The 26775-nt window shown below is 48.1% G+C and overlaps 1 protein-coding gene across 2 annotated transcripts in view; it reads right to left on the minus strand.

Moving 5' to 3' along the window:
- SMPD4 (sphingomyelin phosphodiesterase 4) overlaps positions 1-26775 on the minus strand; it is a 601593-nt gene that overhangs the window by 65764 nt on the left and 509054 nt on the right. For both annotated transcript variants that reach the window (XM_086942783.1, XM_086942784.1), the window contains 2 exons: positions 17084-17317; positions 16015-16146 (listed from right to left, as the gene is read on the minus strand). In XM_086942783.1, coding sequence (XP_086798909.1) covers positions 16015-16146; positions 17084-17317 — 366 coding nt within the window. The remainder of the gene's footprint in view (positions 1-16014; positions 16147-17083; positions 17318-26775) is intronic.

Here is a 26775-nt window from a genome sequence, read left to right on the forward strand (position 1 = left end):
CCCCAGCCCTCCATGGACGCATCTGTCGTTAGAACGAAGTCCGGAGGAGTTTGCAAGAATGAGAGTCCTTGTTTCAGATTGTGCAGTTGTGTCCACCATTGAAGAGCATCTACCATGCGTGGGGTGACTTCGATGATGTCCTCAAAGGAACCTGTCGCTTGTTGCCACTGGAGACGGAACTCCTCCTGTAGAGGCCGCATTTTGAGACGTGCCAGTGGAATGAGATTTATGGTCAATGAACACATTCCCAGAAGTGAAGCAAACAGGCGAACAGAAAGTGACTTTCTTTTTGACAGTTTTATGACCAATGCTTGTAGACTGAGCTGCATTTCTTGAGAGAAGAATGCCTTGCATTGTTTCGTGTCCAGATGAGTTCCTAGGAAAGGCAGGACTCTTTTGCGAAGAGTCTGAGATTTGCTTTCGTTCACAGTGAGTCCTAGGGATGCAAAGAGATTGCAACACTCTGTTATGTCGTTCTGCACTCTGCACTTTGATGGACCTTCAACTAGCCAGTCGTCCAAGTACGGGAACACCTGGATCCCTGACCGATACCGGAGCCAGGCACTTCGTAAAGATCCCTGGAGCCGACTTAAAGCCAAATGGGAGTACTTTGAACTGATAATGGGCGCCAGCCACAGTGAAACGGAGATACTTTCGATGTTTTGGGTGAATTGGGATGTGAAAGTAAGCGTCTTCCATGTCCAAAGAAGCCATAAAATCTCCCTCGTTTAGGCAATTAGAAATGCCTGAAAGAGTGACTATGCGGAAACCCTGCTTCTTGAGATATCTCTTGAGATTGCGCAGGTCCAAGATCGGTCGTCATTCCCCCGATTTCTTTTTTATGAGGAAAAAACAGGAATAGAAGCCTACCCGCCTCTGATGAACAGAAACTTTTTCTATGGCGTTCTTGAGGAGCATTGAATAAACTTCCTTGAACAATAAGTGAAGACGAGGGGGAGGGGGACCCCTGGACGGAGTTATTGGTGGTTTGGTGACAAACTCCAGGGTGTGTCCATGTTGAACTAAGTCCAGCACCCACTGATCGGATGTAATCCGCTGCCACTGTTTTTGAAAGGCAGATATCTTCGCGCCAATAGGGAGGGAAGGAACTAAGGTTGGCGCCGGCTGATCTCACGGTTTTCAGTGAGCGTCTTGCCCCAGATTGTTTGTGCGCTTTCGTCCGCCTTGGCGAGAGAAACTAGCAGTTCCGGACTGGCGATAAGAAGACTGATATTTCCGTCGGTACTGAGGCTGATATTGTCTGCCTTGATGGTAGTAACCTCCTCTAGAGTAGTATCCACATCCTCTTGCACCTCTAAAAGATCCTCTCTTTTAAATTGCAATGCACCTAGGGATCTTGCGGTGTCAGTGTCCGTCTTAATTGCTTGGAGAGCCTCGTCGATGTGTTTTCCAAATAGAGACTCTCCGTCAAAAGCCATGTCCAAGATCTTTAGTTGGGCCTAAAGGTGGTAGCCGTTAGCCAGCCATGTCGTCTGAGAACTGCAGCTCCTGCCAGTTGTCTAAAGTTTGTATTTGCAATATCCAAAGCGCAGTCTATGGTTTCTGCAGCTGCACGTTCCCCCTCCAGTAAGATCTTGTGTGTCTCTTGCCTTTTATCCTCTGGAATTAGACTGATCATAGCAGCCCTCTTTGACCACATTTAGCGATCATAGCGCCCTATATTCGCCAAAGAATTTGCAGCTCTGATCGAGGCAGCAGCCATGGTGGAATTTTTTTTACCGATAAGGTCCAAACGACACCCCTCCTTATCTGGTGGTGTTATGATGGGGGTGGCTGGGTTTTTTTTATCTTTGCTCCGCGGCCTGCGAGATAACCAAATCCGGCCGTGGGTGTCCAATGAGGCAGGAAGGACTATTGAGAGGAGTGCGATATTTTTTATCAATCCTTGGTAACACAGTCGGAACAGAAGCAGGAGTCTTCATCACTTTGACTCCTTCTTTCCATATATAATCTATAATAGGAATGGCTCTTGACACCTTCCTAGTCTCCTCATTAAAATCATGAAGAAAAAACTTCTGTCTGTTCCACTATTACCGGCAGTTGAAATCTAGTTGCAGTTCGCTGCATAAGATTATGGAAGCCACCTATATCTTCAGGGGGTGAGTCTGAAGGTTGTGGAGCTGAGGATTATCTGGCAACTCGCCCTCCTCTACTTCATCCGAAGAAGTATCCGGGGTGTGTGTAGGCACATCAGGTTGAGGTAGTTCCGTTACCGGAGACCTAGGTGGTGGAATCTCGGGTTGAGGAACCGGAGCCACAGGTTGGAGTGGAGGCACGACCTGCTGTGGCGGAAAACGTTGCTTATAGTCTGCCAGCATGGCCTGTAAATCTTGTATAAGGCCCGGTGGCAGATGGCTGGATTCCGATATAATAGGCGTGCCGTAGCCAGAGGGCACATACTCTGCCCTATCTTGATCAAGCAAAACAGGTGATGGACCGAATGTGGATCAATGTCATACATTCACCCCAGTCCAAAGATCTGGGCCCAAATCCATCGTTTTTTTGCACTCCACACCACCCTGGGTTAGACAATGGCGATATGCAAATCAGCTCTGACCCTGTGCCCCATGGGAACAGTCCAGTCCGAACTACAAAAGCCATGTCCTTCCCAGAACGGAATCAAGCATCCGAGGACCGGACCGGTTTCGAGGTAACACCTCTCATCAGCCCGGCTAGCTTGACTCCAGTGGTGCGGAGTGCCTGGGACCCACGTCTGAGCATCCCCAGCGCACTTATGGCGGTATTGCAAAAACAAAAACAGGTGATGGACCGAATGTGGATCAATGTCACACATTCACCCCACTCCAAAGATCGGGGCCCAAATCCATCGTTTTTTTGCACTTCACACCACCCTGGGTTAGACAATGGCGATATGCAAATCAGCTCTGACCCTGTGCCCCATGGGAACAGTCCAGTCCGAACTACAAAAGCCATGTCCTTCCCAGAACGGAATCAAGCCTCCGAGGACCGGACCGGTTTCGAGGTAACACCTCTCATCAGCCCGGCTAGCTTGACTCCAGTGGTGTGGAGTGCCTGGGATCCACGTCTGAGCATCCCCAGCGCACTTATGGCGGTATTGCAAACAAAACAGGTGATGGACCGAATGTTGCTTTTGTAGTTCGGACTGGACTGTTCCCATGGGGCACAGGGTCAGAGCTGATTTGCATTTCGCCATTGTCTAACCCAGGGTGGTGTGGAGTGCAAAAAAACGATGGATTTGGGCCCAGATCTTTGGACTGGGGTGAATGTGTGACATTGATCGACATTCTGCCCATCACCTGTATTGTTTGCAATTACCCCCATAAGTGCGCTGGGGATGCTCAGACGTGGGTCCCAGGCACTCCACACCACTGGAGTCAAGCTAGCCGGGCTGATGAGAGGTGTTACCTCGAAACCGGTCCGGTCCTCGGATGCTTGATTCCGTTCTGGGAAGGACATGGCTTTTGTAGTTCGGACTGGACTGTTCCCATGGGGCACAGGGTCAGAGCTGATTTGCATATCGCCATTGTCTAACCCAGGGTGGTGCGGAGTGCAAAAAAACGATGGATTTGGGCCCAGATCTTTGGACTGGGGTGAATGTGTGACATTGATCCACATTCTGTCCATCACCTGTTTTGTTTGCAATTACCGCCATAAGTGCGCTGGGGATGCTCAGACGTGGGTCCCAGGCACTCCACACCACTGGAGTCAAGCTAGCCGGGCTGATGAGAGGTGTTACCTCGAAACCGGTCCGGTCCTCGGATGCTTGATTCCGTTCTGGGAAGGACATGGCTTTTGTAGTTCGGACTGGACTGTTCCCATGGGGCACAGGGTCAGAGCTGATTTGCATATCGCCATTGTCTAACCCAGGGTGGTGTGGAGTGCAAAAAAACGATGGATTTGTGCCCAGATCTTTGGACTGGGGTGAATGTGTGACATTGATCCACATTCTGTCCATCACCTGTTTTGTTTGCAATTACCGCCATAAGTGCGCTGGGGATGCTCAGACGTGGGTCCCAGGCACTCCACACCACTGGAGTCAAGCTAGCCGGGCTGATGAGAGGTGTTACCTCGAAACCGGTCCGGTCCTCGGATGCTTGATTCCGTTCTGGGAAGGACATGGCTTTTGTAGTTCGGACTGGACTGTTCCCATGGGGCACAGGGTCAGAGCTGATTTGCATATCGCCATTGTCTAACCCAGGATGGTGTGGAGTGCAAAAAAACGATGGATTTGGGCCCAGATCTTTGGACTGGGGTGAATGTGTGACATTGATCCACATTCTGTCCATCACCTGTTTTGTTTGCTATCTTGATCAAGCGCCACTAATTTTTGGCGTGCAGCCTTGAGCTGGCGCCACACCCTGGGGGCGCCCGTCCTTTGGTGCATCTGCTCTAGTTCACGGACCTGTCTTGTGAGCTCCTCGCGTTTACACTGGCGTTCCCTGTTATCTGCCGTCGAAAGAGCAATGAATTCCCCCCTAATCACAGCCTTCAGTGCTGCCCATTGTGTTGCAAGAGATGTGTCTGTATTCGCATTATGGGAGAGGTAGTCAGTGACGGCGTCATGCATGTGCTTTATAACCTCGGCTCTGTGTAAAAGAGAATCCCTAAGGCACCAAACCCTGGAAGGTCGTGATGTGGGTTGAAGGGAGAGTGTGGCGACCACTGGAGCGCGATCAGATAATGAGGCCACCCCTATTTCAACTGAGGTCGTGAATGAGTGTATCGGGGCTGAGACTAGTAGGTGATCAAGTCTTGCGTAGGTCTTATGTGCGTTAGATAATAAGAGTATTCCCTATCTAGGGGGTGGAAACTACGCCAAAGGTCACAGAGCCCAAGGTCATGCAGTCTTCCCAGCCCTTCGGCAGAGAGTGCCCCCACCTGGTGGGTGCGCTGGCTGGATCTGTCCAGTTGGTTGTCAAATACCAGATTTAGGTCACCCACCAAAATGATGTTACGATCTGGCGTGGCTGTGACCTCATTTAGTGCAGAATGTAGGAACCTCTCCTGACCCTCGTTTGGGGCATACAGGGACCCAATAGTAAACGTTAGGCCGCTTAAAGCAAAACAGTAAGCCAGAAGTCGCCCCTGAATCTCAGCGCTTTTGTGTAGAACCTCCCCCTTAAAGCGCTGCGCCACTAGAATCGCGACCCCGGCCGTCTTAGCAGAGCACGAGGAGAAGAACTGTGTGGCAAACCTGCGCGCCCTTAGTCTATAACAATCGCGCCCCAGCAGATGAGTCTCCTGAAGTAAACATATATCAGCCTGGGTGTGTTCTAGGCATGACAACACTGCTCTACACTTCACAGGGTTACTTAGGCCCCTCACATTGAGGGTTAAGATCTTAAGGGTGTGTCGGGTGTAGGAAGGTGGATATATGCTTACCCCAACCTTTTGCCTAGTGTTTAGCTGGTTTTCGACTTAGTTGGCCTCGGATCCTGCTAATCAGGGCCCAAGGCTATCTGCTCTCACTGTAAAATGGACTCCATGTACTTTAGGTACATCTCCAATTGGATATTGGGTCACCTTATGAGCCCCTGTATAGTGTACAATAGGTACCCAGAGCATAGGTGCATCCAAGGCCTACCAGGGGCTGCAGTATGTATTATGCCACCACTGGCTGGCCATCTACATTGACACAACTGGCTGATCCCTCAGCTGGGGCATGGTGGTGTAATCACCCCTTGCTTAGGTATAGTATCCCTATACCTACCATTACATATACACACATATATACCTATAAGTCACTCCTATGGCAGGCCTTAACAATCCTGGAGGTTTGGCTTTATGTGAGATGGTGCTCTAGCATGAGCTGAGCCTGTCTGCAGCTTTCAGAACCATGTCCTTATAGCTGTTCTATGATATAGCCCTACCATATACTCTTAAGTGCATTGTAATCCTCTGGGTTAATGCTAACTTTGGTTTGGCTTTATCGAAACATGTCATGTATGGTGTCATACGCTTTGGAATACTACCCCCTCGCCAGTTCTGGCGACGGGGGTAGCATTTCACCCTTCTAGAGAGAGAAGACATGTAGTTGTAGCTTTACCCGGTTAAAGTTAAACAGAGCCTCAGCATCACAAAATAGATGCTGCTGCCACAGACACAAGTCTGACCTCCTGCAGCTGGGAGCCCTTACAGCGAGGGAGGCCTGGACAACAGTTTTCCTGCCTTGGGAGGTGCTAGCACCTCCCCAGACAGGCTAGAGTGTATTGGGGCAGGGTGGGTTGAATGAAATGAGACACTGCCTGGGGCACACAGGTGGTCCATGCATAGCCCGGTTCAAACCAGTTGCTGGGGCACTCCCGCCCCAGCTCTGGCGCTAAACTGGACAAAGGGAAAGGGGTGTAACCACCCCCTTCCCAGGCCCCAGCCATAGGAGGTAATCCAGATCCTTTAATCAGTATAAAGCTAGGAGATGAGTCTAGAGATTTTAGATTATCCTGAAATGAAACTCTGAAACGAAACTCTGGACCTTCGACATTCTACTGCAACTAGAAGGCAGAAGAATCTCTCTTGTGGTCAAGGAGTGACCACCCTGTGCAAACAGGCACCACCTAGCGAATTGCCGGTTTGCTTGGTCGACGCTCCCGAAGGATCCCGACGACCCTGCTTCACAGGTCTGGACTTCCAGACTTCTCCGACCCCGACCCACACCTAAGCAAAGCTGAGACCCGTGGCGGACACGAGAGACGTAGGAGCGGACACCTGGCCATTTTGCTCTTTGCTAAATTGTGCAGCTTCTGAGGCGTCCTCGAAGTTGTGCATTGAGACTTGAGAAGCCCCAACCCCGAGTCGTAAGTGCACCGAAGCTCAGCCCTCCACGAGTACCGCGTGGGGCCTGCTCTTGCATTTTCTCTCGACGCGTCTTCGCGGTTGCCAACCCACCGGCTAGTGGCCATCTTGAAGACTCCATTTTGAAACAACGCTGCTTGCCTGGTTGCTCTGGGCTTGCTTTTGCTTTCCATTAAAGGGGAAGCTCCACAGACCTTGCTGGTCTGTACAAGAAGCTGATCTTCACTTCCTGCGTGGGTTGCCTTTGCCAAGGCTTGTTGTCTCCAATCCAGAAGCCGACACCGCCAACAGCGAGAGCCTTCGTGGGACAGTCCGTATCCAGCGCCTGGTCGTCGTTGACGCCTTCTGGTCCACGTGGCTGCAGAGACAAGCTTCACTTCTTCACCTGTTTACAGCTCGACATCGCCTGGTTCCTTCCTGGTCACTGGCTAGTGACCCAGACTCTGTCCTCTGCTTTCAGGTTCTTCACTTCTTCGATCCACCCTTGGATCCACCCGGACATCTTTCTCCTGGTTGCCTGCAGCATCTTCTTGCAGCTCTCCATAGGAATCGACGACAAAACTCTGACACGACTTCACACCTATGCACCCGGTTTCCCTGGGTGAGGTAACTAGAGTACTCTGGTGCTCCCATGGGTAATAACTATCCAAGTGTCCTGTTTTAACTGTGTTTCCCCGCAAGTCCACCCGGACTGTCTGAAATCAACTAGTTTCTAATTTTTACGTTCCCATTGAAAGTCTATGAGAACTTGTGTGTGTGTTTAACACTGCACAAGCATCCTGTGAGACTCCTACTTCCTAACCTGTGGTTGTTCAGTGTAGTCCCAGCGATTCCCTAGGCCTATCCATATGTTCTGAAGTGGTTCTTATACCACTTATATGGTTCGTGAGGCCCCTAGGGCAGAATTGTATTGTATTTGTGCAACTTATAGTATGCTTATTGGGTCACGTGTGCTGTATCTCGAACTCTGAACTCATAAAGAGTGCAGAGGGGTTGTGTTAGTAATAAATACATATATATTTTATATATACCTTGTGTGGTGTCCTTTCATTTGGTATTCAAGGGGTTATTATTGGTAAAACAATTGGCTTCACATGCTCTCTGAAGTATTAGCCTAAGACTGTTTGTCCATGCTACCACTAGGATAGCTGGTCTATAAGGTTGACTTTACAACCATCACCATAAGGGTTGTTTGGACTGATACAGGGTGCCCACTAGAATAGTGGACATCACATATCAGACCAACTTCTCACATCGGGCATGACAGATTACTGGCAAAGCCATGCTTAATAAATAGGGAGCCTAGTGGGGTAGCTTCAGCAATCATGAGCGCCAAACAGGGAGGGATCATGTGGGCCGGCGGAACTACGCGGGCACTGGAGCAAAGCAGGACTTGGAGCACTGGACCCCCTCCCTCGAACCCCCCCACAATTCCCCAACTACCAAAAAATCTAAGTAAGAAAAAAGAAGCAAAGATAGACAGTCCATCAACCATGGTTGATCATGGTAAGATTATCGGGGTGAAATAGCAACAGAGACGATGTCTCCCTCCCGCCAACAGCCTGGGCCATAGAAAATCAGGCAGGCAGTGAGGTTCGCGACTAAAGTCAGCCGGTGGGGCTGCCTGATGGATCCGCCTAGAAAGCCTCCAGCGCCGCCTTCCTGCCCTACAATACCTCTGCAGCTAGAGGTTTCCAGAGCCGACGCCTGTGGCCTTGCATGTGCCACCGGGGCCTGGAGTCCTCAGCTTCCTCCTTGGAGTCGGCATCTTCCCCCTCAGGCTCCGGCAGGTCCACACCAAGCAGTCTGCAGGCCTCAGACAAGGAGCGCAATTGGTACAGTTTATTATCCATGCGGAACACTAGTCGGAACGGGTGACCCCAGCTGTAGGCGATGTTGCGTTGCTGCAAGTGCAAAGTAATTGGCTTGAAGGTTCTTCTCCTTTGGAGAGTGAGGGAAGATAAATCTTGGTAGAGTACCGGAGTGTCAGACCGAAACTGTATAGGGTGTATTTGTCGAGCCCTCTGCATGATGGCCTAGTTGGTTTGAAAGTCCTGCACACAAACAAGTATATCGGGTGGCGGCGCTGATGGGGCCCTCAGGGTCCCACTCCGTGAGCTCGATCCAGCCTCAACTCTGTCTCCAGTGGCCTGCCTAGTATGTGATTGAAGAGTTCCTTGGAGTAGATGAAAAGGTCTTTCGAGCTCTCGTCTACGCTCACCATTCTGATGCCTATATTATGGCGCCGGGATCTATTCTCCAAGTCTTCGACGTGTGCTTGGAAGTCCACTTGCTGGTCGTGGATCCTGGGAAGCTCTTGTTGCAGAGCTGCCACTTCCGTGTCCCTCCCATCGCTCTTCTCTTCCAGGTCCGCCACTCTCTCGTCAATGCCGTCCATATCACGCCTGACCTCCCGGATCTCAGATGTGAATTCTTGTTTCAGGTTATGGATGTCCTCCCTCAAGACTGCGAACATGGACTCAAGAAACGCCTTTGTGATGGGTTCCGTTCCGTCCGCCTTCCTGGATTGCGGATCCAAGGATCCTGCTTTCCCATTAGAGGCCATTTGGTCCACTTGTGCTTTGACGAACTAGCCCTTAATAGTCTTTTCTTTCTAAGTTCTGGAGGAGGACATAACCCACACCATTCTCCCCCTCAGCTCCGGAACCAGCCTTTCGTCAACAGATTGCAACCATAAGCGTCTCTCCTGCCTCGCCAAGGGACCACGCGTAGGCTTCTTCTGTGGGAATGTCGAGGGGCACCACCGCTGCTACTCCCTAGATCACTCAGGTGTTCCCAACGATCACAAAGTCTAGCCACTCTCGTCTGCTGTACTCCTAGGTTCCACACGTGTTCAGGCTGTGGGACCCTCCCCTGTGACCGCTCCTTACCCCTTTATTGTTGGCGGAGTTCACTCTCGGCGCTCAGCTTCGCACGCTCCGTTCCAGGGCTATTAGCTATAGGGGCCAAGCCTGATTGCGGGCGATATGTGGGCCTCACCCGCCTGTTACTGTTGCGGCGCTGTGGGGCAGTCCTCTTCACTGTGGAGGGGCCTCCAGGGATGACCGGCTCGACTAGGGCGATGGGCGGCACGATCCACTACACGCTACGCTGCCGCTGTACCAGGCCGCACCAGGCCTCCTCCAGTCGCGGCCGTTGCCGACTCGTTTCCCGGGCAGGCGGCACTCCAGGAGCCGCTACCCGCATCCGCTCCGCCGCAGCCGGATCCTGGACAAATTCGTGCGTGGGTGCAGACTGTTGCCGGAACGGCCGTGAAAGCCGGTGCTAATGCTGGCCATCGGTGGGAGCTCCGGAGCAGCACGTCTGCTCAGGCAGCCATCTTAGCCACACCTCCCACCTGTTATTATTATAACCCAAACACACATTACTCCCTTCTTATTAACAGCCCTCCATGCATAAAATATTCCCAAAACCCCAATGTGATCAAACTATTACTCATTTCAATATAAACCTACACATTAAATAAATACCCAGCTATACCAACCTCAAAAACACATTTAACAATGCTAGAAATTAAATACAAAGTAACCATTGCCTCATGCCAAAACATCAATACATAAAAAATTATAAAAAATAAAAAATGAGCATGCACTGAGGTTTGCACGCCAAAATTCTCAACCTCAAAGCTAATAAAGGTGTTGAAAAGGAGTTTAGAAACGGGTGAGCGTTCTCCCTTCAGAATGTAGTTTTTTTTAAATTTCTTTTTATTAACAGGTTAAAGTCAATCATTGCGGTACATTAAGTCTTAAGGTATTCATGGTTACACATGTGGGTTAAGACATTCACAGTTGGTACATTGTTAATTTATACAATTTATGGTGATCCCTGGACGTCTATTTCTGGCAATGGGGGAGTGGTGTGGGGGCGGAGGGGGGGAGGGGTGTACAGATAGATCCTCAATATACATTCCAAGAGTTCCAGATGGAAACCCATTTGCGGGGACAACCTCTCGCTACATACACCGTTTTCTCTCTAAACCTACACCAATCCATGTCCCTCACCCAGGCCTCCTCAGTTGGGGTATGATTGGCTCCCCAGAATTGTGCTATGTTTCGTTTGGCAATCATGTCTTCGGTGCCCCTTTCAGGTCTGTGGGTTACCACACTTTTAACAGGCATCTTTTTGCCTCTAGGCGAATTATCATTGTCAGTACGCCACTCATAACTGTGTGGATCCTGCCCAAATAGGGCTTTATGTGGTTGCATTCTCATAATGTGTGTAAGAACGTACCCGTCTGGCCACATCCCCTCCTACAGTCACCACACTCCGCTCTTCCCATTTTCACCAGGCGGGGCCCTGTTATATACACTTTGTGGAGTATCTTGAGCTGGACGAGGCGTAGCCTAGCTGAAATGGCCACCTCCTGTGGGGAAGCCACTGCTTCTGTCCAGTCTTCGTCATCCAAGATTATCCCGCCCTGTTCCCATTTGACTCTCGTAGGACGGAGTGGATCCCCATTGTGATTGATAAGTTTCTTATATGTTAATGAGATTGTTTTTGTGGGTAGGTAGCCGTCTAGCAGCCTATCCTCCAAGGGGGAGGAGTCCGGGGGCGAGTCGCCGTGTGGTATGGTGGTCTGCAACGCATGGCGACCTGCAGGTAGCGGAAATACTCGGTGTTTGCTAGCTCAAACTCCTGTTGGAGGGACGCAAAGGTTTTAACTTCTCCCTTTACTCAGAGGTAACCCATTTTAGAGATTCCAATGAGGCCCCAGCGATCGAAACCCTTGGACTTCCATAAATTGCCCCGTCGTAGTGACCTGGATCGGGCAGCCCCTCAGGAGGGCAGGCAGACAAAGCATAAATTTCTGCCACTTGATCGAGTAACCAGAATGGAGGCCAAAGGTGGCGAATATGTCAGGTACACAGTTTAAGGACCATTTTGGGGAGGCCAGGAAGAGGAGAATATCGTCTGCATACAAAGAGATGCGATCCTCCCAGCCCATTTCAGGTCTAGTAGCACCGGATCTCAGCGGATCCATGCGGCCAAAGGCTCCAGGGCCAGCGCAAACAGTGGAGATAGCGGGCAGCCCTGCCGCGTCCCTCTACCAAACTGGTAGGTCTCCAACTTCTTATTGTTCACTACTACTTGGGCCAGTGGGTCTGAATAGAGGATCTGCACCCATTGAATGAATTGCGGCCCAAAACCCATCTTCGTGTGCACTGCAAAGAGATACGGCCATTCGAGTGGGTCAAAGGCTATTGTGGCATCAAGGGATACTATTACTGCCTCCTCCTGAATTGTTTCCGCCCTGGCCAACACCCTGTGAACTCTTCGCAGGTTTAGCGCCGAGTTTCGGTGTGGCATAAAGCTCGACTTATGACCTTAACCAGTCTATTAGCGAGAAGCTTTGCTAGAATTTTGGGCTCAGCGTTTAACAGAGAGATCTGCCTGTTCGAGGCACATTCTGTTCTGGGCTTCTCTTCCTTATGGATTGTGACCAACGTAGCAACTCTTTGGTCATGGGGGAGTTCCAAACTGGAAAGTGATCCGAAATACCTAATACATCGTGTCTTATCTCTTGTATGTGCATTACCTGTGATGCCGGAATCAGCAGATAATCAATCCTCGAGAGGCTGTAGTGGGCCCCAGAGTGGAATGCATGTTGCAAGTTGAATGCTTACAGGGTGAAAAGACCGCCACGCCTCTACCAGACCTATTGTGTCTAAGAAATCTGGGAGCTACCTGTTGGAGGGACCTAATTCCCGTGGTGGATGTCGGTCTAGTGTACTAGAGCCCACAGAATTGAAATCCCCTCCCACAAAGAGCAGGCCGTCTGTTACTGATAGTAGTAACAAGCCAGGTCTCTGAATGCCATATTTTGGAGGCCTGGGGTTACATACCCTGATAGTAAAGTTAACGGCTGCCCTTCCCACCTCCTGTGATCCCCGAATTCCTGCCTATCGTGTCAGTCACCTTCAGGATGTTTTTAACAATGTTTTTCTGTCTAACCTGAGTTTGCACCCCATTTACAAAGTAAAGTTTTCACAGACTGAACTGCCGACATTCATGTAATTTCGTAAGCAATCCCTGAATTTCACAGCGGTTTCATTTGTATTTTTTCAAATTTTTTCTTTCTTTCTTGATGTTTTAACATGAGGCAAGGGTTACTTTGTATTTAATTTCTAGCATTGTCAAATTGGTATTGGGTTTATAAACGTATGACTAAGCAGCTTATCGCATAGTGGGCGGCGATTCCATTGGTTCAGAGGGGGTAAGGTGGAGAACGATGACAGGTGACAGCAATTAACCTCAGGTTTAAAAAAGGTGAAATAGAAAACGGGGAAAAGACTAATAAAAAATAATGGGTAATACAATGGAGGAGTACAAAAACAACGGACGAGCTAGCTGACTAAAATGAGTAAAGTGTTCTGTTGAGGCTTATTGGATATACCAATCGTCATCTTTTGATGGAGGCATTTAATGTCTATATGAACCATGTAAGTTTGTTTCCTGCTTTCATAACGTGCTAACTCGTTGTAAGGTTCACTCTATCATTGAGTTTGGCTTAAACAGGAGTAGGATGTATGATGCCGCTGCTGGGTTAAATTTGTTTTTGAGTTTGGTAGCGCTGCGTATTTATTTAATGTGTAGGTTTATATTGGAATGAGTAATAGTTTGACCACATTGGGGGTTTGGTAATATTTTATGCATGGAGAGCTGTTAATAAGAAGGGAGTAATGTGTGTTTGGGTTATAATTATAACAGGTTCTTCTTTGACATCTATGTTACAGTTACTCCTGAAGAAGAGAGTACATTCTCGCAATGCATTGGGTTTTAACAAAGAAGGATAAAAGTTGTATTGTTACAATAAAAGTATAACTACAAGGAATGATCTTTTGTGGATTGACACTGATGGAAACAACACACTGACAATAAAATCGTAGAAACATGAATGTCTTCATGTTCAGCCTGTTTGAACTGGTGAAAAATTTGGGATAAGATGGTTCAATGAACTGTGTATGAATTGGATCATTTTGGTTTGAATGGCGCCCAAGGGCCCCCCTTTACAGGCTGGGCACCTCGGCTGTTGAACCAAAGTTGGCTCATAGATGAATCAGCATTCTCTATCAGTGAGGCCATAGGGACCTGGTCAGTTTAAAAAGTGCATGAGGGATCAAGTATGGTGTAAATTCTTTAGTCATTCACTCCCTGTCGCTAATTAAAAACGGTGTAATTAAGAGTAGGTGCAATCTAAACTCTTAGTCTAAAGTCAACATGCTTCTGCCCCCTGTTTTATGGCCTATCCAGGTCAGCGGCTTTTATCAGAACTGGTCCTTCGCTACTTCTATTTTAAGTCAATCCAGGAAGGGGTTGTGTCTCTAACTGTGTGTGAATGAAGAAGGGAAAAAAATAGCTGCACCCAGATAGGGACATTGCAGTATTCGGCTTGGACACCCGTTGAAATACAGCAAATGCATTAATTTAATGAAGTCATCAATTACTCAATGAGAAACTGAATTGAACCCTGTTTATACTCAATACTACACAGCTTTCTTCATGTGGTATAGATAACATGGTTTATCAGAGGTTTGGAATTCAAAACAAATTTGTATAAGTCACTTGTGAATTCTGCAACAGCACACACAGTGCACCACCATACAAAGACTTACACCAAAGTGGTCTGAAGGTAAAGAATTGATCACACTATTTTTCTCATCGTCAAAAAGTGCGCCAGTTTTTTTCAAATAGGCAAAAAAGTTACAGTTTTCAAATGCAAGCCTGAATAGCATTGTGCTTATAAAGGTGAAAATCTGTCAGAGTACTGCAATAAAGCATGACATCTCCCAGTTCTTTGGGCATGCAGCACCCCTGTGACACCAGTCCCCCGTAAGGTAAATCCCTTCAGTTCATGGATCCCTTACAAAGATCCCACTGCTATGCCTGGAGATGCGATGAGACTGCACCATCACATGGTCGTACCAGGTCATCACGTCACTTAGAACTACAAAGCAGCACTGTGGTGTTACAACACTTCCATCATCTTGGAAGTGGTGAAGAAACTGGCAGCTTGTGAACACCACATGTAGGATCGTGACGCAGAACTACCAAGCTACAACTCTGCCGCCATCTTTAGAGTCCTAAAGAAATTGGCAGAGTGCCCAAATCAACTCAATATTGGGCTCAATTGTGGTCTAGAAATATACTAAAAATGGACGTGCCGATTATCGTATTGGCGTTGTTTTATTTATTTGGACAGAACTAGACAGTTAAAGTTACCTCACTAAACTGGATTTGGTATGGAAGAACGCCACTGAAACACTGCTGCCATCTTGGAAATATAAAAAAGACTGCCAGATAGGCAATTAGTAAGTCAGACCTATCGTTGACTAAAGACATAATAGTCATTTGAATAATTGTCACAGTATCTTCAATGCGTGTTTTGTAGGTCACAGAGGAGCAGTACCAAGTTCCATCCAAATATGGAAATGATTTATATAGGTCAAACACAAGACTGAGGTCTATGTAAATAATGGGTGGGGAACATTTGGTGTAACCACCAATTTAAGCACTGGAAATCTTGAATCATTAGAGCGCAATTTTGTAATCATAAAGTGTATACGTAATTACTGCATGAAGAGGAAGTTATGCGTGATCCAGGTCAAACTACAATTGGAAATTACCCAACTTTTCCTCGAAGAAAAATGTATTTAAGCCACAACAAATAATAAGGAATAAACAATTCTACAACACACCACCCTGACAATGGAATCTATGGCAGGAACCCTAACTGTTCAATATTGAGATGCAGTACAAAGTTTGTGTGTCCGCACCGTTGAATGCTGCTGCATTGTGTGTGTGGTATCAATTATTGACTGGGTCAGGGGTATGAGGGGAAGACACTGGAAATAACTAAGCAGGAAATCACATCAAGGAACAGAACTGGTAGAATAGTATAGACATGGCTCTCAGTTTGTCAGAACCTCTAACATCTACCACTTCACTGTTACTGCTGAGCTTACCCAGGGAACTAGCAGGAAAGAACAATCTAGACATGGTGGTAGTTCATGAATTACAGTCATAATTAGGCTGAATTATATAGATTGAACCTAGTTGTTATAGAGATATATGGAATTCTTTTTGTAGGAACCAACCCTGATGGATTCTAGAGGAACACTTATTTAATTAGAGTTTGTCTAGTGACCAGGCTAGAAGTACTGCTCTCTTAGGGCAATGTAAAAATACATGAACTCTTACCTGATACCTGCCCAAGGGAGTGAGAAGTAACCTGTTGTCACTCATTATACAGTCTGGGAGTTGCTTCTTTCCATTCTCATTGCGTACTGTCTCACAGTTCGCCATTAACTGTGTCAGCTGTGCAGTGTTGAGCTGCTTACAACATTCAAAAGAAAGAAGAAATATCATACAAGGCTGTACAGCATTATAACACTTGAAAGCCATGAAGTTATCATTCATCTAAGTCCTACTGCTCCTATTTATTTTGGAAACATTAACGGGTAACCAGGATCTCCCAGATACACACCAGTGATCTATACATTGCAAAGAGATTTTGAAGAACGGTCATTCAAGCACTAAGCTACCTCACTGCATAAAAGGTCTGTGCAAACCAGATAGTAAGTTTGCTTCTCATTTCTTTTCACAACATACAAAGTGCTTCTGCTGGAGACTCTCTGCAGCCACAGTAAAACCCCTTGCAGTGGCCTGAGATGTCAGGAATAAGTTCTGTAGTAGTAGTTTTAGTTTTGTGTAGTAAAACACTGATGAAGAGGGTGCTGTTGAAAAATTGAACTAGATCTTATGGTGTAGATTAAGATGCAGGTTAGTGCAGAAGGCTGGTGGAACTGCCATAGATATCTGTCTTGCAAGAGAATGGTGTAGGACAGGCAGCGATGAGTTACCTGTGTGTATTCAATTCTGCAACTGTAGGGTTTATATAGGGCCATGAATGAGGTGCTTTGGAACAGCATAATTTGGAGTGCAGCCACACAAAAGACACAGTGAGATGCTTTTGTAAAGTAAGACTTGCATTTCATAAGCACAATTAGCCACAGGACAGGTGGGGTTGTTTGCCAGATCTGTTTAAGGACCCAATCTTACATCAGTCACTGATAAACCTAGTTACTATGTTAGTGGCCTGGTATTGTCTCATAATAAAACTTGTAGATGCTTTAAATTGGGAGATGGATTAGCTTTAGATTAAATAAAACACCTTTAATACTGAATTAGTTAATATACCTTATGGAATGAAATGGTGTTTTGATGAGGGTGACTGGGCAGAAGCAGCCTGTGGAGAACATTATCTTACCCTAAAGATCTGGCATAGGTACTCCAGCGCCTTCTCCAGGTACTCATCGGTCTTCCGAATACTGTCATGCCCCACCTCATCCAGGTCATTACCATTGTAGGAGCCGTTCATATCAGAGGTGCCAAAACCAAACCAGGACAAGAAAGAACTGCTGGAACAGGCCTCCATAGAGTGCTCGCTTAACGACTTTGCCGTCTGTTTTGCCTGGCAAATGAGCTGGGCAAGCCTTAACACCTGGAAAAAAATCCACATTATGAAATAAGACTTTGAGGGACAGTGCTCCGGAGGTCCTGAAGTATGTTTTAAATACACGTATCAGGCACATTCAGCATTTTCACCAATTACCCTAGATTGACTAAAGCCTCTCTCTCGATTCAATACCATGCATAAACTCTTCCCTGACACTACTGCTACATGTGTGCCTCTCACAAACCCTCCTACTGGTTATAGAGCAATATCTTTCAGTTTTGCCACCCATGTACAGAATGTTTTAGGTACCCGATACCAGACTGCTCTCCAGCTGCTGATAAATACAGGTTGAAAGAATTACTTACCTCTTATTACTGTTTTTGAACGTGTATATAGTTCATACGTTCACATGCTTTTGAATGAGTTTCATTTCTCAACCTAATCTTCCCTAGTTTACTGAACACAGCAGTATTAAGGGAAACATTTTAAGCTTTAGCTACAGACTATGTAACCACTTCTTCCCCAGCATAGGTTTTTTTTCATAGTCTCACATGCTTTCGAAATAGAACAGCAAGCAGGTCTACCAGTGACGGTGAGAAGATGAGCATTTGTCTTCAGTAGAACAAATCCCTCAGGCTTGCCTCTTCAGTTCATGCCCCACTTCTGGCATGAGAGTTTATAAGAACTATATGGGTGTCCTCCATATCACTTTCTTAAAGACCATACCCAAAGAGGTGTGTTGTCCTTTTAGGTAGTAATTTTATGAACATCCCCATGTGTCTCTGCTTGGACAAGAGCTATCGCTTAACTGAAGAATTAAAGCAAAAGACAGCTGAGTAGAAGACCAAAACATTTTAGTTCTCAAAAAACACACCAACAAACGTAAGAGTAAGTAAAGCCTGTTGGCTGGAATAGTAGGTTTGAGAAAGCTTAGGGTAAGGATACTCTGGTTAATATGGAAGTTGGAGGGGACCCTAGGAATAAAGTATGGATGAGTTATCTACAATATTTCATCTTTTAAATAATCTTTGAACTGTTCTTATTAACAGAAAGCTTTACAGCTTTAGTTAACTGAGTTTAAGAGTAGGCTACAAGAAAGTCTTCAAGGACAATTGTGTACAACTGCATTTGTGTAGTGGCTCCAATGGATAGAACAAGTCTTGATAGGACTGTCATGAATTCAAACTTCCATATGGGCACATGCCCGGACACGAGAAAACTCTTGCCAATCCTTGAAGTCACTGCTCTATTACCAAAGTGGTGGATAAGATCAGCTTACTTTCATGTAGCCATAGTTATGCATAGTAGGAATCTTCATTTTAGTCATTAATTCTTGAATGATTCTGTGCTATCTGCAAGGAAACTGCACACTTTAACATGGATGTATTGTCCATGGTACAAATGTCCATCTGTCCATTGGATAAGTAATACCCTGCAGCAGTCTAATAGACTGGATTTTTTCTGGAATTGAAAAATAGCTTTATATGGTAAGGAGTTGTGATACCAGTGGTTGGCCATGTTTGGAGCTGGACTTCATCCAGGTCCGAGCTGAAGTACATTTACTACTCTTTGGGGTTCTTTTTTGGCTGTAGTAACTTTATAAGTGAAGTGGATGTATAGCAATGGGTATACTCTTTAGTGAGTGGGTAAACGTCCACATGAAACTCTCCTTACCCCTCCCCAAAGCACTCCTGGTTAGTAGTAAGTCTTCCCCTTTTTCCAGCCACCCCCCTGTCCTTCCCACAATTACGAATAAGAAGTAAATGAACCAATTACTTACCTTCATTATCACTCTGTCTGGTGGCTACTCTATCAAACTGAGGATTCCTTAACTTGTGAATATCCCCTGGTGCCAGACTAGACCTGGTAAGTAACCTGTTCAACTGATGGATACTTCTAACCATAGATTCCTCACCTTGTGAATAGATGCCAAAGCAGTATCTCCCAAGGCAATGGGTCTTTGGGACGGCTCAGACCAAAAAAGTCCTGCAGGACTGAAAGGGCAAAATGCCCAACCGACTCCGACTTGCTCCATTCCACTAAGTAGCGCAACTGTGATGCCTGAAATTATTTGCACAGGTCCGGTATCCCCAGCCCCCCGGCTTCCGGGGCCAGAGTGGTCAGTGCCCTCTTCAGTCTAGGCTTCAGACCTTGCCAAATAAAGTGCGAAAGGTCTGCCTGTGTTTGCTGAATCCAACCCACAGGCGGCTGTAGTGGTAGCGCTCTAAATAAATAGAGGATTTGGGGTAGAACGGTCATTTTGACCGCGGCGATTCTACCTAGCCAAGAAAGGGTGCCGCGCCTGGAATTGAAAAATAGCTTTATATGGTAAGGAGTTGTGATACCAGTGGTTGGCCATGTTTGGAGCTGGACTTCATCCAGGTCCGAGCTGAAGTACATTTACTACTCTTTGGGGTTCTTTTTTGGCTGTAGTAACTTTATAAGTGAAGTGGATGTATAGCAATGGGTATACTCTTTAGTGAGTGGGTAAACGTCCACATGAAACTCTCCTTACCCCTCCCCAAAGCACTCCTGGTTAGTAGTAAGTCTTCCCCTTTTTCCAGCCACCCCCCTGTCCTTCCCACAATTACGAATAAGAAGTAAATGAACCAATTACTTACCTTCATTATCACTCTGTCTGGTGGCTACTCTATCAAACTGAGGATTCCTTAACTTGTGAATATCCCCTGGTGCCAGACTAGACCTGGTAAGTAACCTGTTCAACTGATGGATACTTCTAACCATAGATTCCTCACCTTGTGAATAGATGCCAAAGCAGTATCTCCCAAGGCAATGGGTCTTTGGGACGGCTCAGACCAAAAAAGTCCTGCAGGACTGAAAGGGCAAAATGCCCAACCCAGCAGACCAGATTATCAAGACAGTAATGCATCATGAAAGTGTGCGCTGATAATGACAAACAAAAAATACTTGTGGTCTTTAGGTTTAAATCATTTTTATTGAAGCAGCACAAAGAAACATAACATACATTGCGTATGAGGAGCGGATCTGCAAAGTCCAGAGGCGCGCGTGTGGCTCGGAAGCCCTCCTGATGACATTCCAAAGTTGATCCAGCCAGCAGAGTTACATCGATATAGGCAGTGCTGCGATAAAAGAAGAAACTCCCTCCGGAAAAGCCCCCCCCCCCCCCCTCCAACCCCAAACTCCCCAATCCCTCCCCCCCCCCCCCCTCCCTCCGTCCAGTGCTCAGGCCTACCCTTCCCCGTTTCTCCCTGCCACCACCCTGGGAGGACGTTCCATTCGGAGCCCCTTTAGGAATCCCCCCCCCCTTCAGGTGCAGTGAGCCGTAATAGGCAATGATATCTCGGGCAGGTGATTTCCCTAAATTCAGTGGCTAGCAGGGAGTGGAATGGCTGCCAAAGTTCATCAAACTGATCTATATCTCCAGCTAAGGTAAGTGACAATTTCTCCATCTCCAGCACGTGCCACAGCCTATGTAACCACCCTGTGAGGGAAGGGACCGTAGTAGTGCGCCAGTGTGTGAGGATATTCTGCACCGCAGAGCCCAGGGCGATAGCAATCTGACGTCCCCTGCGGGAGCGCAGGGGATATGTTAATCGGTTAGGGAGCCCCAGTAGAATGTAGGCGGGGAAGCGAACAGCTCAGTCTTAAAATGAGTGTCAATGTTATCTATCACCTGCTTCCAATAAGAGTGCAGAAGCGGACAGTCCCACAAGATGTGTGATAATGTGCCTACATACCCTCATTCCCGCCAACAGGTTTTGTCCGTGCTGCGGTCCATCTCATGTATCCGTTCTGGGGTATAATACCAGTATGTAGATACCTTGGTTAGTGTTTCCGTGAGTCCCGTGTGGTATGCGGAGTGTCGAGCTCTGTATGAGATCTGGTCCCATTCTTTATGACTCAACGGCCTACTCAGTTCCCGTTCCCAGCGTTCCTTGCCTGGGTTATGGAGGTGTGTGGATGGTGGTTGCAAGAATTTGTAAAGATCGGATATTAGTTTGGCGTCCGAAGTGTGGGATAGAAGCCACTGTTCGCAGGGTAGGAATTTCCTATCAGCCGTCTCTCTCACTTGTGGGTGCAGTGGCCAGTGGCGGACCTGCATGTAGCGCAGCCGCTCGGTCTCTGGTAATGTGTATTCCTGTTTAAAGAGTGAGAAGGGAATGACGTCATCCGGACCATACACGTGGTAGAGGAAACACCCCGCGGGCCGCCAGTGTGTAAAGGCTCCCTTGTCTAGCCCCGGAGTGAAATCTGGGTTATCGACCAGTGGTGTAAGTGGTGAAGGGAAGGTGGTGAGCTCGTGTATGGTATTAGTGGCGTCCCATACCTTCAGGGGAACTCTCGTGACAAAGGAAGCATACAAGTTAGTGGGACGATGGGCTTTGCGTAGGAAGGGTATTTCCTGGAGTGGGTGCCCCGCTACTGCCTGGTCCTGGAAGAGCCAGTGTTTGTCCGACTCGCTCCATTCCACTAAGTAGCGCAACTGTGATGCCTGAAATTATTTGCACAGGTCCGGTATCCCCAGCCCCCCGGCTTCCGGGGCCAGAGTGGTCAGTGCCCTCTTCAGTCTAGGCTTCAGACCTTGCCAAATAAAGTGCGAAAGGTCTGCCTGTGTTTGCTGAATCCAACCCACAGGCGGCTGTAGTGGTAGCGCTCTAAATAAATAGAGGATTTGGGGTAGAACGGTCATTTTGACCGCGGCGATTCTACCTAGCCAAGAAAGGGTGCCGCGCCTCCAACGTCCCAACTCTTCTCGTATCTTCCCGTGGAGTGCGGCATAGTTGGCCTTCACCATGGCCGACAAAGTGGGGGCCAGCTGGATCCCCAGGTACGGCACGAGGTCTGACGACCATTGTAGGGGGAAGAGGTCCTGTAAGCAAGTTTTGGTGGCAGGAACGAGGGACAGATCCAGAGCTACGGATTTATCTAGGTTTTATTTTTAATCCCGCCACCCTTGCGAAGGTGTCTAGCTCCGCGATGCAGGCCGGAAGGGCTGTTCGCGGATCTTCTAGCGACAGTATGACATTGTCTGCGTAGAGACTGATGGTGTGGTTGAAGCCGCCAAACTTCACCCCCGTTGCCGAAGGGGTCTGGCGGATCCTCTGGGCGAATGGTTCCATATATAGGGCGAAGAGTAGGGGCGACAGCGGGCACCCGTCTCGTGCCCCTCTCGATGGTGAAGCTCTGCGAGCGGTAATCATTCACGCCCACCACTGCAGTGGGGAATTTGTAACAGTTAATATGAAGGAGCGAAATTTTTCCCCAATACCGACTTTTGTTAGGACCTGTTCTAGGTATGGCCAGTGTACTCGGTCAAACACCTTTTCAGCGTCCACCGCTAGCATCATTCTCTCCCCAGGGATTCGAGAGGCCTTTTCTATGAGGTGGACGATCCTTTTGGTGTTATCCACCGTCTGCCGTCCGGGAATAAACCCCGCCTGGTCCGGATTTACGAGTCCCGGCAGGTGGGGGGCCAATCGAGCCGCTAGGATCCCGGTATATAACTTAAGATCCACATTCAGGAGTGATATCGGCCTGTAGGAGCCACACTTGGTCCTATCTTTCCCCGGCTTTGGGATGACCGTAAGGGACGCCCGCAGGAGGTCAGGCGGGATGGTGCCTGGTGTAGAAAAGGAATTGAAAAGGCGGGTGAGAATCGGCGCCAGCGTCGTGCAAAATGTTTTGTAAAAGCGGGACGTGTAACCGTCCGGCCCTGGGGCCTTCCCATGTTTGAGTTTGGCAATGGCAGAGATCACTTCCTCAATGCGAATATCCCTGTCTAGATATTCCGCCTGTGAATGAGTCAGGGAGGGGAGAGAGACTGAGTCCAGGTATGCCGCTGCTGCTGGGTCGTCCAGAGGCTACCTGTGTAAAGAGTCGCGTAGAAGCTGCGGAAGGTGTCCGCGATTTGGGCATCCTCTGTTATCATGGCTCCGTCCGGCCCCGAGAGCTCTTTCACCAATTGTCGTTGGCGCGCCACCCGAAGCCCATTCGCCAGGAGACGGCCACACCTGTCTCCTCCGGTATAGTAGGCGTGTCGCAATCGCAGTGCCGCATACTCCGCCGGTCCATATCCAGGGCCGCTAGGAGTTTCCTTGCCACTTTAAGTTGCTTCCAGATTCTGGGAGCTCCCGTTCGTTGATGCATTTGTTCGAGTTCGACGCACCCGCTGGGTGAGTTCATCTCGCTTGCATTGCCGATCCCTATTTTTACTCGTGGTCTTTAAAGAGAGCTGTCTCATGCGTTGCTAAAACATGGTTATTTTAAGGACGAGAACCCTCACCCACTCATAGGTGGCATGCTTCATCACAGGTATCCTGCTCACACCATAAATTGTTTATAATAGGGTGTGAGCTACAACTTCCCCGCAAGGTTAGGAGGTCTTGAGAATGGTCACTGTGTACAGTGGTGTGGGTGGGAGGTGGAGTGCAGAGGAATAAAAAAGCGAAGAAATTACAATAAAACTACAGCTTGATAGAACAGCCTATATTTATAAGTGTCTCCAAGGAATAGGATTAAAAATGAAGGGAAATCTTTTCAACCCTAATGCGATGCATGTATTAGCATGTGTGATAGGTCAACATGTTTCAGCCACTATTGTCCCTATAATGGGTGACCTAGGCTTTTGTCAGGATCGGAAATTGCTAGTCACTCTGCACACTTATATACAGAATATTTTTTAATTATGACAACCAATGGTCCCTGTGGTTAGAAAGGATCCATTATGGTTGGTACCCCTAGTACTGGGTAACAATATATTTGAAAGTTTGGCCTGCAACAGGTCCATCTGATGGGTGCCTCACCAAGCCATAAACGTATCCCAGCGCCTGGCATACACAGATTTTGTGGAAGTGTGCCTGGCTGCCAGGATAACAACAACTTTGAAAGGGAGGTCAAAAGAGATTAACTGTTGCCGCTCAATCTCCGTGACTGTAGATGCAGATTGTCCCTGCCTGTGAAGCGGCAGACTGATCGGAGGATAGATGCTCAGGATCAGAAGTTCCAGATACCATACCCTTCTGGTCTAATCTAGGGCCACTAGAATGACTTGGGCCTGGTCGGTCTTGCTCTTCTTCGGAACTCAGGTCAGGAGAAGTAGCAGTGGGAAGGCGCAAAGGAGTCCTAAGCTCCATTCTAGGCAGAATGAGTCTCAGAGAGAGCTTTCTTGGGAACTCCAGAATGCAATAGTGTTGGTATTGTGTACTCTTGTGGTGGTGAAGAGGTCCAGCCAAGGTTCTTCCCACTGCTGGAAGACGCCATGGACCACCTCTGGGTGTAACTGCCATATGTGACACGCCAAGCATTGTTGCCTGAGGTTGTCTGTCTTGGTGTTTGGAAATACTGCCCTGATGATTCATCCAATTCTAGAGGCGTAGTGCCTCCTGACACATATTGAAAACCTGCACTACCCTCTGCTTGAAGATAGGAGGAAGACTAAACAGCAAATAAATCACCTGCAACTCCAGCAAACTGATGAGGAGGTGAGTGTCCAGCGGAGACCAAAGTCATCTAATCACCACCTCTCTAACATTGCCTAAACAAACCAGTAATAAGTCATCCATCACCACTCTCAACTCCGAATGGGAAAGGATTCTGCTTCTTATTCAACTGCAGTCTATCAGTTACAAATGCAGCTCTTTTGTAGCCTACTCAGACACTTGCATGTCAGTCAGTCAGTAGTTCTTTATTCAGTGGTTAAAAAACACCATAAAAGCACATATAAATACACAAGTTAAAAATACAATTAAATCATCATATGAACCCTGACTGGAATTAGCACAGTGATAAAAGGAAGTTCATTAACACAAACATAATCAAACCTGCCCTCTAGTTTCTCTTAATCGCAACGAAACATTGATAAAATTCACAACACAACACAGAGTCCGAGGGTCACTTGCCCTTTGTAAAAAGTGTAAAGCAGCTTTGGCATGAGTCAGATTGGCTTGTTTAAAAATTTCCACCAAAGATTTGCGCCTAGGCATGGTATAAAAAGAACCCAAAAGTACAAAATGAAGGGTGTCCTGCGGAGACCTACTGTCGCAGCCGCAGGCACCCTTCTGCTCAATTGATAAACTGAAACCTGGCGGTTCTGCCAATAAATAAGCTAAAAGATTGAGCCTAGGGGGGCGTGGCTAGCAGCCAACGATGGCGGCCGCAGCTTAGAGAGGCTCCCGTGACGAGGCGGCTTCCCACTGAAATCCGTTATAATTATCCTGATTTTCAAGGTGTTTGAAGGGGTGGATCGGACCCAGAGTCCGTGCAGCACCCGGCGGAACAGATTTGAGGCAGCGAAGGCCCTGGCGCAGCTCGAAATCGCTTGGCAGAGATCGGTGTGAGGTGGGGCCTACCGTTCTCCTGGAGGCAGCGGAGTTGCGTACAATTTGGAGCCGGCCGGAAATAGACTCTTGGCGGCGGTGGTTGGCCAGATGTGCCGGTTTTTGGGACACACTGCCTGAACAGCCTGTAAACATCCACCGGCGGCCCGGTGACACTAGTGGGGCCCCGTGGCAGCCAGCGACAGCGGACATCACCGTGGGATCACGCCCAGAGGCGCCGCGGACAGCGCCGAAGCTCGAAAAACCAGACCCGCCATTTTGGGCGTTGGCTGCACGTCGTGCCCCGGGCTCTTGCAGCAACCACCCCCGCGGGAGCAACCACCCGGGAGGAAACATAAGGATCCGCGGTCTTTGCAGCATCACTTATGGATACTGTTGGCATGCGCTGAAAAATCACTTGCGCGGACGCCCCACGGACGAAGGTAAGACACCGAAGGATCAGCCCTCCTTGGCCTGACCGCTGACCCTCTACACCGGACTGCGACGACCTTAAGAACAAGGCCATGTCCAACAGAGGCCCCAAAAATAGCACTACCCAGGCCAAACTGGACAAATTTGCTTACGAGAGGCAAACTCCTCCCCAATAACAGCGTAAGAATGCGGGGAAAGCGACGGAGACCGAGGGGGCGAAGAAGGCCACACTGGAGGACGTCTTGGCGGCACTGGCTCAGGTGCAAGCAACGGTGGGAGCTACGGCCACTGAGGTCACCCCGATACGGGCAGACCTCCAGAAAATGAATGAAAGGGTAAAACAGGTGGAGGTTGTCACCAAATCCTTGGTCGAAGATGTGTCCGAACTACAAACGGCGATGGAACGGCTACAAACTGACAACAAACTGCTCAGAGAAAAGTTGGATGACCAAGAATGGCGCTCCCAGCGCAATAACGTTCGAATTTTAGGAGTGCCGGAATCTGAAGATACGGGTGCAATGGACCTCAATGTGGAAGAAATAATCAAAACCAGACTTCAGCCCAAGGGCCTCTCAAACTTTTTTTCGGTGGAGCGGGCCCACAGAGTGCCGGGGGGCAAGCCTAAGACAGGAGGTTCGTCTAGGCCAATATTGGCGAGGCTTTTCAACTTCAGGGACCGCGACGCCATCTTACAGGCCGCAAGAGTAGCACCAGCCATCCAAATTCAGAACTCGAGAATAGCCTTCTTCCCAGACTACACGGCAGAGGTCTCCA

Source organism: Lissotriton vulgaris, chromosome 11 (genome assembly GCF_964263255.1).
Source record: "Lissotriton vulgaris chromosome 11, aLisVul1.2, whole genome shotgun sequence".
NCBI classification, from domain to species: Eukaryota; Metazoa; Chordata; class Amphibia; order Caudata; family Salamandridae; genus Lissotriton; species Lissotriton vulgaris.